This window comes from Ambystoma mexicanum, chromosome 1q (genome assembly GCF_040938575.1).
Source record: "Ambystoma mexicanum isolate Mex_15411 chromosome 1q, UKY_AmexF1_1, whole genome shotgun sequence".
In the NCBI taxonomy this organism is placed as follows: Eukaryota; Metazoa; Chordata; class Amphibia; order Caudata; family Ambystomatidae; genus Ambystoma; species Ambystoma mexicanum.
The window spans coordinates 518,811,356-518,823,817 of record NC_090922.1 but is presented as its reverse complement, the minus strand read 5'-3'; the positions used below and the strand labels follow the sequence as shown (position 1 = coordinate 518,823,817).

The 12,462-nt window shown below is 47.0% G+C and overlaps 1 protein-coding gene across 10 annotated transcripts in view; it reads right to left on the bottom strand.

Annotated features, from left to right (window-relative positions):
- ARHGEF1 (Rho guanine nucleotide exchange factor 1) overlaps positions 1–12,462 on the bottom strand; it is a 1,792,426-nt gene that overhangs the window by 527,500 nt on the left and 1,252,464 nt on the right. For all 10 annotated transcript variants that reach the window (XM_069640923.1, XM_069640913.1, XM_069640921.1 and 7 more), the window contains one exon: positions 12,194–12,269. In XM_069640923.1, coding sequence (XP_069497024.1) covers positions 12,194–12,269 — 76 coding nt within the window. The remainder of the gene's footprint in view (positions 1–12,193; positions 12,270–12,462) is intronic.

Sequence of the window (12,462 nt, the reverse complement as noted above, 5' to 3'; positions counted from 1 at the left end):
GTACCTTTTATTCGTCGGGCAGCACCGCGGCTCGTTTCATCCCTGGGTAGTGCAGTAACTCGAACCTTCCTCCACGACGAGAGCCTCTCTTCCTCTGCTGGATCCCCTGAACTGCAGGAACAACCACCACCGCAGGAGCCACTTCTTCATTTTAAAGGTACATTGTTCCGCCAGGCCGCCCTTTCTTCGCAGTAGCACTAAAGGTGTTTTAAATCCTTTACCTACCTGTTGGGTTGGCCGCCCCTGTCTCTTAACCTTGTCTTTCACCTTCTGCATCCACCTTTTCCAAATCGTTAACCAAAGACCTGACTGCAGCTACAAGAACATTTTGCTCCTGGGCCCTTGCCCTATACCACTGACTCTGGCACAGGCCTACTGACTCTGGCTACATTTGTTAGAACTGCATTCTTTAGATTGCTTCTCAACTAGAACTGTGTTGGTGAAGCAACTTCTTATAACTATCCTTTTCTTCCCCTTTCTAAACATTGTGAAATGCCATTTTGCTCAGTTTTCATTTAAGTATTTCCTATACTGATGCACTGCCTTGCTTAAACTGGTTCACAAACGTATGGGACGTGTTGCTAGGGTGTGTAAGAAGGTATTTCTGTATTACTGTGCTTTCCCTCCCTTGTGAGAAAATTCTAGAGTATCCCTTGTGTGTGGTTTTCACTGTGCCGTTTTGCTCAGTTTTCACCCTGGTTCACTTGGTCTACAATTTAACTAGGGAGTGTGTATATTTTTCTTTGACTTATTTGAACTTGCTTGATGACTGTGATAAATGTGTCTTACTAGAAGTGTATAAAATAGATATATATCTACTTTTTAATACAAAGCTTTGGTCAGTGTTTCCTTGTGCCATAGTACTGTAGGCCTATTGTGTAAACCCTGAATACTGCTCATCTGCCTCTTGAGTTAAGTCTGACTGCCCAGCCACATCTACCAACTAAATCTTTGTGGTACAGACTGATACCAAAGGGGATTTATTGCTCTCACCTGTAGTCCTAATCTTCTGTAGTGCTCCCTAAGGGAACTGCACAGGATTCTGCCTAACGCAAGCACACTTGGGCTATTGTCATCGGTCTTAAGATTCCATCTGTGGAGATTTCGCAAGGATTAGTCAAAAAGGGCAAGGGCAGGTCTCTCCTCATTCTCCTTTCGATATTTTCCACCTTTCTCCTCCTCTTGAACTGCCGGGTCTGGTTAGCAGTCTCATCATGCTCTCTGACTTGCTCGTCCTGTACTCTTGTGCTCCACATTTTATCCCTGTGGGGAAGGGAAAGGGCGGTCAGGTGTGTGTGACTCTGGTCAATTGCCTGACTTTGCCTGACCCTGGTATTGGGACATGTCAGGTAAACGGCCCTGGTGTTAGTCTCTTGTCTTTCATGTTGTGCTAAAGTATTCATGTGGAAAAGGGAGAGTGTGAGAGGGGGCACTGTTTTGGAATATCCTACGTGGTAGGCTGGGGAAAAGGTGTTGAAAGAAGAAGGGGGAAAACCGCGTCTCGCCCGTCAGTGTCCCACTCCCCAAGGACACTCCCCCATGCCCCCATCCAGGTGATCCTCCCTCACTGGTCCAACCCCAGGAACTGGATCCAATAGCGATGGCTGTGTCCTGGCCCCCTGGATGATAGATCCCCGGGAACTAGCTAGGGAGACATCTCCAGGTTTCTCACAGAGGGGAAGATGAGCCCATCATCTGTCTGAATTAGGGCCCCCAAAACATTTTTAATTGGCTGGGGGCAAGGCTCGACTTCTCCTTGATAGAGAATCCTAGATTGAAAAGGAGATCTACTGTCCTATGGGTTTTTTCCAGACATGTTCTGTACAAATCTCCAGTTATGAGCCAGTCGTCGAGGTAAGGATACACAGGGATGGAACTGCCGGCGCAGGTGAGCTGCCGCTACCACTAGTACCTTTGAAAACACCCTGGCGCTGAGGCAATGCCCAAGAGGAGAATCTTGAACTGATAAGTGAATGTCCTCTATCTCGAACCTGAAATACTTTGTGTGCTGGGAGGCATGCCACCGGGACTCACCCAGAGCAGGGGTCTTGGCCTGCAGCCACTCGCTGTGACGCCTGCGCCCGTCGCTCAGCGTGCAGAGCACCATGTCATGACAAAACGCAGAGTCATCCTCCACATGTGTCGGGTCCGAGTGCAGGCGGTAGAGGCACTGGGAATGTCCGTCGTCCGAAACGATGTTCCGCAAGCCACAGCTTGAACAGGGGTGCCGAGTACTTCTCATGTGTCATGTCCACACGGTGTAGGCCTTGAAGAAGCTTCTGGAATCCTCTAAGAAGTAAACTTGACGAAATTCGCTCTTGAGGGGCGCTGAAGAATCCGAAAAACAAGTCCCCGTTATTCAGATGGTAGATCGACTCTTCGAAAAAAAAGTGTAAAACACAGTAAAAGCCTGAGAGCTAAACACAAGGACTCCCACCACTTGAACTTGCGGTAGAAATCTGAAGATGGCTGCCAAAGGAGGGCCTAGGTAGAGGACAGTCATTGGTTAGGGGGCAGTATGACCCAGAGACCAGGGAATGGTTGTTAGGCGAAAGACCGTTCAGAAATGAAACAGATTTTTTCTTTTCCGAGGATTCCCAGCCTGACAGGGAATATTCATGAGCATGTGAATCCATGCCAGACCCCATGCTGGAGAAGCGTAGGAACTTGTGATGTTTCTCGTGAATGGGGACGTGGAAGTACCTGCCCTCTAGATCCAGCGACGACAGGAAGTCTCCCTCGTTCAGTTGTCCGAGCACGTGTTGCAACATGACCATCCTGAATTTTTGGGACTTGATGTTCTTGTTGAGTTGTCTTAGGTCGAGAAAGGGCCTTCAGCCCCCAGTCTTCTTTCTTAATAAGAAGTATCTGGAGTAAACTCCAGGGCCCCAGAGCCACTTTAGGACCAGCTATATCAACCAATTTTTTAGCATAGCCCGAACCTCCAGCCGCAGCTGAGGGATATGTTATTCCTGCCGAGCCACTGGTTGTATTCGCAGACATTTTCGCTGAAACTCCAAAGTGTGTCCATAGGCAAGAGCGTATAGCACCCATCGATCGGTGGAGACGTTTTCCCACACGCTGACAAAGCTCGCCAGCCAGCCTCCCACCAGGGTGCATGGGTGGGAGCCCCAACGTCCTGGCCGGTTCAATCCTGCTAGGGGGCCTGCGTGCCGCCTTGGGAGCAACAACGACGGGCACCTCTGAAGGCCTTCGAACGACCCCTGTAAGCCTCCTGGGTCACAGAACAGGAGGGTTGGAGGTACGAGGAAGATCCTCCGCCTAAGCCCTTCGAGGACCTGCCCCGACTACCCTCCTCTGGCACGAAAGGACAGATATGCTGTTGCAGCATCCCCTGGGCACTGGCCGTCTCTGTGTTGGTCTTGATTATTCATTGACAGCCTTTCAAAGAGATTGTCCCTGAACGGCATGTCCAAGATCTTCGTCTGAACTTCCTGCCTTAAGTTGGAGGCCTTCAACCAGCCATGAGGACTGAGGCAGACCTCGTTCCCCATTTGACACAACCCTGTGTCCGCAATGTCCAGGGCCACAGTGATCGCATGATCCAACGCCACCTCGCCCTCCTGAAGGATCGCCAGTGCCTCGACCCGTTTGTTCTCGGGTTCGAATTCCAGTAGAGGGCCATCTTGTACCATAGCTCCCAGTCATATCTGGCCAAGATCGCTAAAGCATTTGCCGCCTTGACAGTCGTAGCCGCTGAGTAGATGACCTTCCTACCACCGGCGTCCAATTTCTTCCCCTCGCTGTCTGGGGAAACTGAGGCTGACAGGTTGGATACTTCTTACGTGCAGCTGCCGAGACCACTGAGTCTGGTGATGGTTGTGACCAAAGACACTTGGGTGCAGAATCTGGCAGCCAGTGTTTCTTCTCCAGCCGGTCTCTTTTTGCCGAGGCAGGGTTTTTCCTCTTCGCCTCCCGACGTTTATAAAGGAAGCTCCTTCGGTGTTAGCTGGAAGAGTTGCGATGCGCGGGCGACCATGGCGTGGAACTAACCCACTTCATTCGGGGGAGAAGCCCTCAGCGGATGGGTGAGGCAGTCTGTGTCTGTTAGGGAGAATGCTCAGAAATGTGCTAATTTGTCTCTACCTTAGAGACTCCCAGCAACTTTGCTGGATTTTGAGGACTTGAGAATTTTTTACCTGGAGAGAGTGAGACCCTTTTTCCACATTCTCTCATGTAATTTTCTTATGATTTGAACACTGTCTCTTTTGGTTGTGGAGTCTGACAAACTCCATAGGCATCTTTTACACTGTGTCACACAGCACCTTCAGTGCAGTGACACAGGGAAGTCTTAAGTTTTCCCAAAGGTTTAAATACCTTCTCTTGGATAAACTACTGTTTCCAAGAGCATTAAAGTGAAATTAACTTTACTTACATTTGTAACTTTCTAGACCCAGCACACACTATTTTACATTAGGGTGCTGGAGGGGTTACTTAGTATCCCCTTTGTTAATGTTAAAGGACATTTGTACCGCGCACTATCACCACCGGAGTGGTCCCCTGGCGCTCTGGCGGCTCTGAAAGAGGAGGGGAGGTTGAGTTAGTGGGAGGAAGTAGGAAAAGTGCAAGAGAGCAGTGATGTGCTGTTGTCGGCCTCAGCCCGGTGGGTCAGTTGGCTGGGCCTGGGGTGTTTGCGGCCAGTAGTCGTTGTGTACTGTTGTGCGAGTCTATGTGCCTTTTTGTTTTGCTGTTGTAGTGTAGTGAAGTTTGTTGTGCTGTAGGTTTGGTTTGGAGTTTGAGAGGTGTATGCAGAGGGGAAATTGTTAGTGGAGTTGGTTAGTTCGCATCTCTATCCTGAATTGAGGCACTGGGCTTGCGTAGTGTCCCCTGATTTGGCTCTGTCCTGATCTGGGTCCATCTGACATTCCAAGGTTCCTTACTCCTCTGGCCCCCACCTCTATCTGGCTCTCTCATAGCCCCCCCCTGTCCTCCCTTCATACTCCTGTGGCCAGTGCACCTGTCGAACTCCAAAGTCAGGCAGTGTGGTAGATTTCCAATATCTCGACAATTTCACAACACTGTGGTATCTGGTGGTAACTAAGGGGCGGGTGGAGATGTTAGGTGGGGTTGGCTGGGGTAGTTGACTCGGTCTCCGTGCACGTCGCCTGTGTTCCAGTCTATCCGGTGTCACCTGTCCAGGAGCCGCGGGGGCTTCCTTGTCATTTCTGGGGCTGTCTGTCGTTTTCAGTTTAGTCATCCTTTTTCTCTTTTTTGTTTTCAGTTTGCGTCTGAGGTGTTGGAGACAGGTTTTTAGTGATTTCCTAAATTTTAGGTGATCTATGGTGTTTCTCATTTCTTTTGGGATGTTCCAGGTTTTTGCGGCTAGATGGTAGAAGGAGGTGCCTCCAAGTTTTTTCTTAAGGTATGGTTTGAGATTTCTGTCTTTCCTGGGTTGGTTTTCAGGTTGTTGGCATTCATCCTATTTGAAGACTTCTTTTAGACAATCGATTAGGGTTGAATGATCAGCATTGGTGTCTTTGATTTTGTAGATGATTTGAATTTCATCTGCGTAGTTGTAACATGTAATGTTGTATTTTTTGAAGATTCTGATGACCGGAGTCTGGTAAATGTTGAAATATAGTGGAGATGGTGAGGATCCTTGTGGCACTCCACAGTCATTAACTCGTGGAGTGGATTTGAATGGTTTAATCCATACAGTTTCTGTTCTGTCTGCTAGGAATGATTTGGTCCAGAGTAGTGCTCTGTCTGTTATGCCTACGTTTTCTAGTCTTTTGGTCAGGGTGTCGTGGCCAACTGTGTCAAATGCTGCGGAGAGGTCGAGTAGAATAAGGGCTGAGGTAGTGTTTGAGTCTGCGTTAGTTTGTCTAGTTTCTCATGTAACATTTTGTGTTAGCCTTTCCTCAATTAATGGCTGGTGGCAGTGGTTTACTTTTAACTACCGTGGTGTGCTTTTACCGGGGGCTGCATTGGCAGCTGCAGTAAAGCACAAAAGGGTGCCATTTTTGTCAAAATGGCCCCGGTCATCTTCTTTCGCCATTTGTTTGTGGAAAGGTCCTTCTTGAGATTTACTCTGCACGTCAAACCAGGTTTGGTCCCTTTGTTCGTTTTGTCTTTGGCGGGATTCACGAGTGAAGCCTGCCTCTGGCTCCAGGGTGTCTGGCGGGGGGCAGGAAGCGAGGGAGGTGCCCGAAACTCCCTGTGCTCAATCTCCTAGGAGTCAGGAATGCACTCCTAGGTGATTGGCCGGCGGGCTGTCCAGAAAGGACAGCCACCCTGCTGGGTGACTAACAGCTAGGCTGGAATGAAAGGGAAAAACCTGCATAAGGGGCAAGGCTTTTTGGCTTGGAAGGCAGAGTCGACCGCTGGACGAAGGAATCCGAAGAAGAACTTGGAAGAGACACCTTCTGCAACTCCTGGACCGTTGGTTTGCCAGGTGAAGCCCTGCTGCTGTGTGGAAGCTCTGAATTCGCCTCGACTAGAGAAGCCCTGCAAGGACGACTTCTCCCATTGAGTTGGTGGGACCAATCAACTCCAAAGTAAGCCACCTGGACATCCTCTCAGAGCTGGTTGAATTTCCATTGCAGTTGCTGCTGGAACTGAAGAGCCAGGGAGAGGAACACCAGACTGTGTGTGTTGCTTTTAAGTTGGCCAAGAGCTCCAGGAAGATCTTCTGCACTCCCAGGAAGCAGGACTGACCGAGCCTCAGCCACCTCGACAGAGTGCTGGACCCCAGATGCAAGGAACGCCCATCTCGACAGCCAAGAGTCTGCGGTGCAGCTAATTGCTAAGTCGCAAAGAGATGAAACCACAAGGTGCCACTGAAAAGAAGTTGGTCCTTTTCTGCCACTAACCGTCCCGTTGCAGTGCAGGAGTCCTTCAAACGTCCTCCCTCTGGTCCCCACAACTGAGGCCCAGGAAAACAGGTTCTGCAGAGCCGCTCAGGAACAGAAGCCAGCCAAAGGCATTTTCCTACAACTATATGTACTATAAAGTTGAAGAGAACTTACCTCTTGTTGTGTAACCTCATTTGTTCTCAGTTGAGACTTGTCGTGGATGCTTTGTAGAGTTGCTATCAGCCTCTTTACCTCACAAGCCTAATCAGCTTGTGGCCCTGCTTTGATTTCTTCTTTTCTACAAAAACCTCTAAAACATTGTGCAAGTCTTTTACCTACCTGCAAGTGCTTCAGCTCACTTAGACTTTTGCCCAATTGATTTGGGCTAGCCTGGCTCCCTGAATGACTCTTCTTCCCTCAGACTGTGTTTGGTCTTCCTTCCAGGAAGGGGTTAACTAACTTTGCATTGGGGGGGTTTCTCAAAAGTACTTACCTGCTTCAGAATATTTGTGTGATCTCTTGTTTTGTTCAATTACCTTTTTCTTTGACATACTGTTAAGTCTGGTTCTATATGCAAACAGTGGTATATTAATGTCTACAGTGTCCTGGTAACTAAAGTCACCTGAGGGTGTAGGATGAATCTGTCACATCCCAAACAGGTACTTACTGATTTAGAAATATTAAGAGTGTATTTTGGAGTGTATTTGTGTGTTACTATTATATTGCCCCTTCTGAAGAAGGCATACTCAAACTGACTGTTAAATATATTAATAATTGTTTAACCAAGAAACCTTGTGTGTAAGATTTTATTTCAATACTTGTCACTGTGAATCTCTGTGTAACTCCCCTACAGCTCACATTGACCCCTCTTGAGATAAGCCTGGCTGCTCAACACGCTACCAACCTGTGTAGTACAGACTTATACCAAAGGTTGCATTCCTATTGCCAGTAGGTTGGGGTTGTTGTAGTGTACCCAAAGGGTACTGCATACAATCTTGCCTAACAGTGTCCATCGTCACCGTGTCTGTCCCTGTATTCCTAAGGGAGGGAAGGCACATAGGGCTGCTGGTGAGGCGGCGTAGAGTGCCGCTTCCTTTTCTGCAGTGGTGGGCCTGGTGTCAACGGGGCCGGTGGAGTCGTTGGCATCCTCTTCTGCATCTCCGACACAAGCATGTAGAGAGTTGAAAGAATGTCCTGTGACAGATCCCTGGGTGGTGTCCAAGGAGCAGAATGCTGAACCCCACTCCTGCGTCGTCCCCATCGGCGTTCATGCCGTTGGTGCCGCCCTCAGCGTTCCCTTTTCCAAGACACACTCTTACCCGTGACTTTTGAACACAAGGCCCCATTCATCTTAGGGTTTGGACTTCTAAAATTAGGATATTGAACTTGTAACTGATTCCCATCATTTGATTACAGTACTTCCCTTCTTTGCTTGCAAATGTATTTCCTGATGTCTATTGAGTGAATTCTATGGTGATTGTATATATTTGTATTATAGAGTACTGTGTGATAGTAATATCTGCTAGTTTAGTTTTTCAGTGTGTTCTAAAGGTCTTAAATAAATAATGTTATAACTGTCAGTTGAATTAGTGTACTAATTGCATTTTGGCTAAACTCTGAGCTCCCTGTTCACCAAAATTGGAGTGGCCCCTAAAATCTGTCCACCATGCCAGATTCTAGAGATCCATCTCAACAGTGGTGTGAGCAGGTAAATGAAGTGTTACTGTGTAATGCATGTATGTGTACGTTCAAGGGGGCTGTCTAAGTGAGGTTGTGTATGAATGTGTCCACATGTGAATGTGTTACACATTCATACAAGCATGCATACATAAAAGCAGAGTGTTGGGGAGATTTATCATTTGTATGCTTCATCCCCTCTGCTAGTGAGACCCGCAGCACGTTTTTCTGGACTTCTGGACCTTCTTTGCTTGTATCCTGAATGAGTGGATCCTTTTTCACTCATTCATTCATTCTTATGGGCTCTGTCTTATGGAACGCTGTTCTCTGTGTTTTACCTTTAGTAAGGAGTCTGCTTTCCTCCATATCTCTTTTAAGGTATCTGTGCTTAACTTTTGTAGCACACAGCTCCTTATAGGCAGTGTTGCTGGGAACCCTTTAGGTTCTCCTTTGAGATTCTTGCTTTATCACTATTTAATACTGTTCTTAAAGATAGAGGGAAACTTTGGTATTGATACTCAGATTGGCACACACCACCATATGTGGAGAGCCACTCTCTCTGCTTCCTGTGAGTTTTTAGTCACATAGACAACCTTCTAGTTATGGCTGGTGGCAGTGGACGTGTTCTACCAACTATTGTGCTATTTTTTTTTTACTGCAGACTGTATTCACAGTCTCAGTTGTGCACAACAGGGTCACTGGTGTTCTAACATGGTGGCTTCTTTCTTTTTTCGCCATTTCTAGCGTGGTTATTAGTAAGCCCTTCTTCTACCATTCTGGGAGGGGGAAGTCTGTGTGTGTGGTTTGCCTTTGACGGGAACCCTTGGTTGTTCCCGCCTAGCCTCCAGTGTGTCTGGGCAGGCAGGAAGTAGGAGGAGGAGTTTTTCACTCCCCTGCTCTTTGTCTGAAACTGTATGCTGAAACTGAATAAAAGATGAGGTTCCTGAGGTGAAAGCCAAGTCGAACACTGGAACGTGAAGTAACCAAAGAAGACGACGACGATGACCAGAGACGCCTGTAGACCCTTTGCAGCACTGTGAAGCGACCACTGCTGTCCTGACCCCACTTACTATGCGACAGAGAAACTCTGAAGAGGATGACTCCTTCCCTTTGGCTGGTGGGACCGACCAGACCTGAGATGAACTACAATCTGAGCAATCTCCCTAGGTGCTATGACTTTCCAGAGCTGGTGTTAAACAAGATTGTATGCAGTACCCTTACGGTGCACTACACCAACCCTGACCTCCTGGCAGTAGTAACCAAACCTTTGGTACAAGTCTGCACTACACAGGTTGGTAGTGTGGACGAGTAGCCAGGCTGATCTCAAGAAGGGTCAATGTGAGCTGTAGGGGAGTTACACAGAGGTTCACAGTGACAAGTATTTAAGCAGACACTTACACACAGGGTTTCTTGATAAAACAATTATTAATGTATTTACCAGTCAGTTAATATAAGCCTTCTTCAGAAGGGAGCACTGTAAAACATCACACAAACATACTTCAAAATTATAAACTCTCTTAAGTTCAGAATCAGTAAATACCCATTTGGAATGGCATACAGCAGAGACCTACACCCACAGGTGACTTCAACTGCTAGGGTGCTGTTGACATTAATGTATTACTGTTGGCATTCAGATTTAGTTAAGAGCAAGCAAAAAGGGAAAAGATTATTAGAGCAAACAAGATACCACAAATATTTCTTAAGCAGGCAAATACTTTCAGATCCGCCAATAAGAATCATTATGTTAAAACAGGCTAAGCTCAAGTCAATAGGCAAGAGTCTACATGAGCTGAAGCACTTCTTTGAAGGTAAGTAGAAAAGTCTTTGCACAATGTTTCAGAAGTCTTTGAAGAAAAAGATGAATCAATGAAGGGCCACAAGTGGTCAGATTGTGAGTAGTAGAAGATGCAAGCAACTCTACAGCAATAGGCAAGTTCTCTAAGACTTTGTACAGTACCTTTAAAATGAAGAAAAGATGCAGCAGATGACTCCTGTTCCTGTGCAGCTCTCACTGTTCCTGGGCCTCAGTCGTGGGGACAAGAGGGAGGACGTCGGGGGACTCCTGCACTGCACTGGGATGGGCAAAACTTGCAACCGGCAAACTTCACTTTCAGTGGCTGTTCAGTGTTTCAGCTCTTCGTGTCTAGCGCAAATCGCAACACTGCGATTCCTGGCTGTCGAGATGGACTTTCCTTGCTTCTGGGGTCCTGCACTCTGTTGAGGGTGTTCTGCAGCTGTTAGGCAGAATTCTCAGAAATGTGCCAATTCCCTCTACCTTAGAGACTCCCAGCAACATTGCTGGATTTTGAGGACTTGATTTCTTTAACCTGGACAGAGCGAGACCCTTCTCCCCACTCTCTCGTGTATTTTAATATGATTTCTGAACTCTGATTCTTTTGGTTGTGGAGTCTGACAAACTCCATAGGAATCCTCTTTTACATTGTGGCACACAGCACCTTTAGTGCAGTGACACAGGGAAGTCTTAGATTTCCCCAAGGTTTAAATACCTTCTCTGGGATAAACTACTGTTTCCCAGAGCAGTAAAGTGAAATTGACTTTACTTACATTTGCAACTTTCTAGACCCAGCTCACGCTATCTTACAATAGAGTGCTGGAGGGGTTACCTAGTATCCCCTTTGTCTAACTTCTCATGTAACATTTATATGTTACCCTTTCCTCACTGAATGGCTGGTGGCAGTGGTTTCGTTTTTACTACCGTGGCGTGCCTTTACTGTAGGCTGCGTTCGAAGCTGCAGTAAAGCACCCAAGGGTGCCATTTTTGTCAAAATGTCCCGGTCTTCTTTTTTCGCCATTTCGTTGTGCAAAGGTCCTTCTTGAGATTTAATCTGCGTGCCAAACCAGGTCTGGTCCCTTTGATTGTTTTGTCTTTGGCGGGATTCACGAGTGAAGCCCGCCTCTGGCTCCAGGGTGTCTGGGGTAGGCAGGAAGTGAGGGAGGTGCCCGAAACGCCCTGTGCTTTGTCTCCTAGTAGACCCAAATGCACTCTGTGATGATTGGCTGACTGACTGTTCGGCAAAAGTCATTGCACTTTTGACTGGGCATGAAGGGTACAGCAAACTTGATGATAACGTGACTAGACTGCCCTATGTTGAGGCAACCAGTCTGGACATATTTTCTTACTTTAGAATGACATTTTTACTAGCAAAGTCAACAGGGGCAAGTTCTTATATGGCAATGTTGGCATATATTGGAGAAGCCTGCATGGGTACAGCCAGCATGAAAATGTTTTTATACTGGCATGTATTGTGTGCAAAGACAACATAAAAATTTTCTTGGGGGAGAATCCAGAGAAATTCCATTGCTTGGTTCGGGCTCACTCACTCGGCTCAGCTGCTTTTGCATAACCAAGGCAAAGATGTATGCATGTATGCACTTCCAATGAAAAATATCACCAGCCAGCACTACCTGGGACATAAGAACACATTTCAGGCATAATCATGCTGGGATGCCTTGCATATTTTTAGAGGTGAATGAAGGGCATCTTCTGAGCATTAATATGTTAAATCATGCCTATTGGCAACACTGCAGGACAATGAGGCTTCCACCACCAATTCCAACTATTAGACTCTACAAAATACCCTTCATTGAATTAACCTCCACAAGTACTGCCAACAAGCTCAGCAACTCACTAATCACACCAGACAGGCTATTACATTCAAGAGCCAAGCTTAACGTCTTACCAACTGCCTTTTCCTTGGTAACCCTCCAAGTCAGTGAGCCCTCGTGGATTAGCGTAGTCAACTTTGCATCAATGCTCTGTAAAAACAAACAACATTTTATGGTATACAGTATAACACATAAGGAATTAAAAGGCGATTAATAATTGTGTATTGGGTTGGCATCACATCTCTACAATCATCCTGATCCTTAAGACATTAGCCATAACCCTACAGTGATGATAATCAGTTTCAACCCGTGCTGGTGGTCCTGCAATGGCAGCCACAAAAGG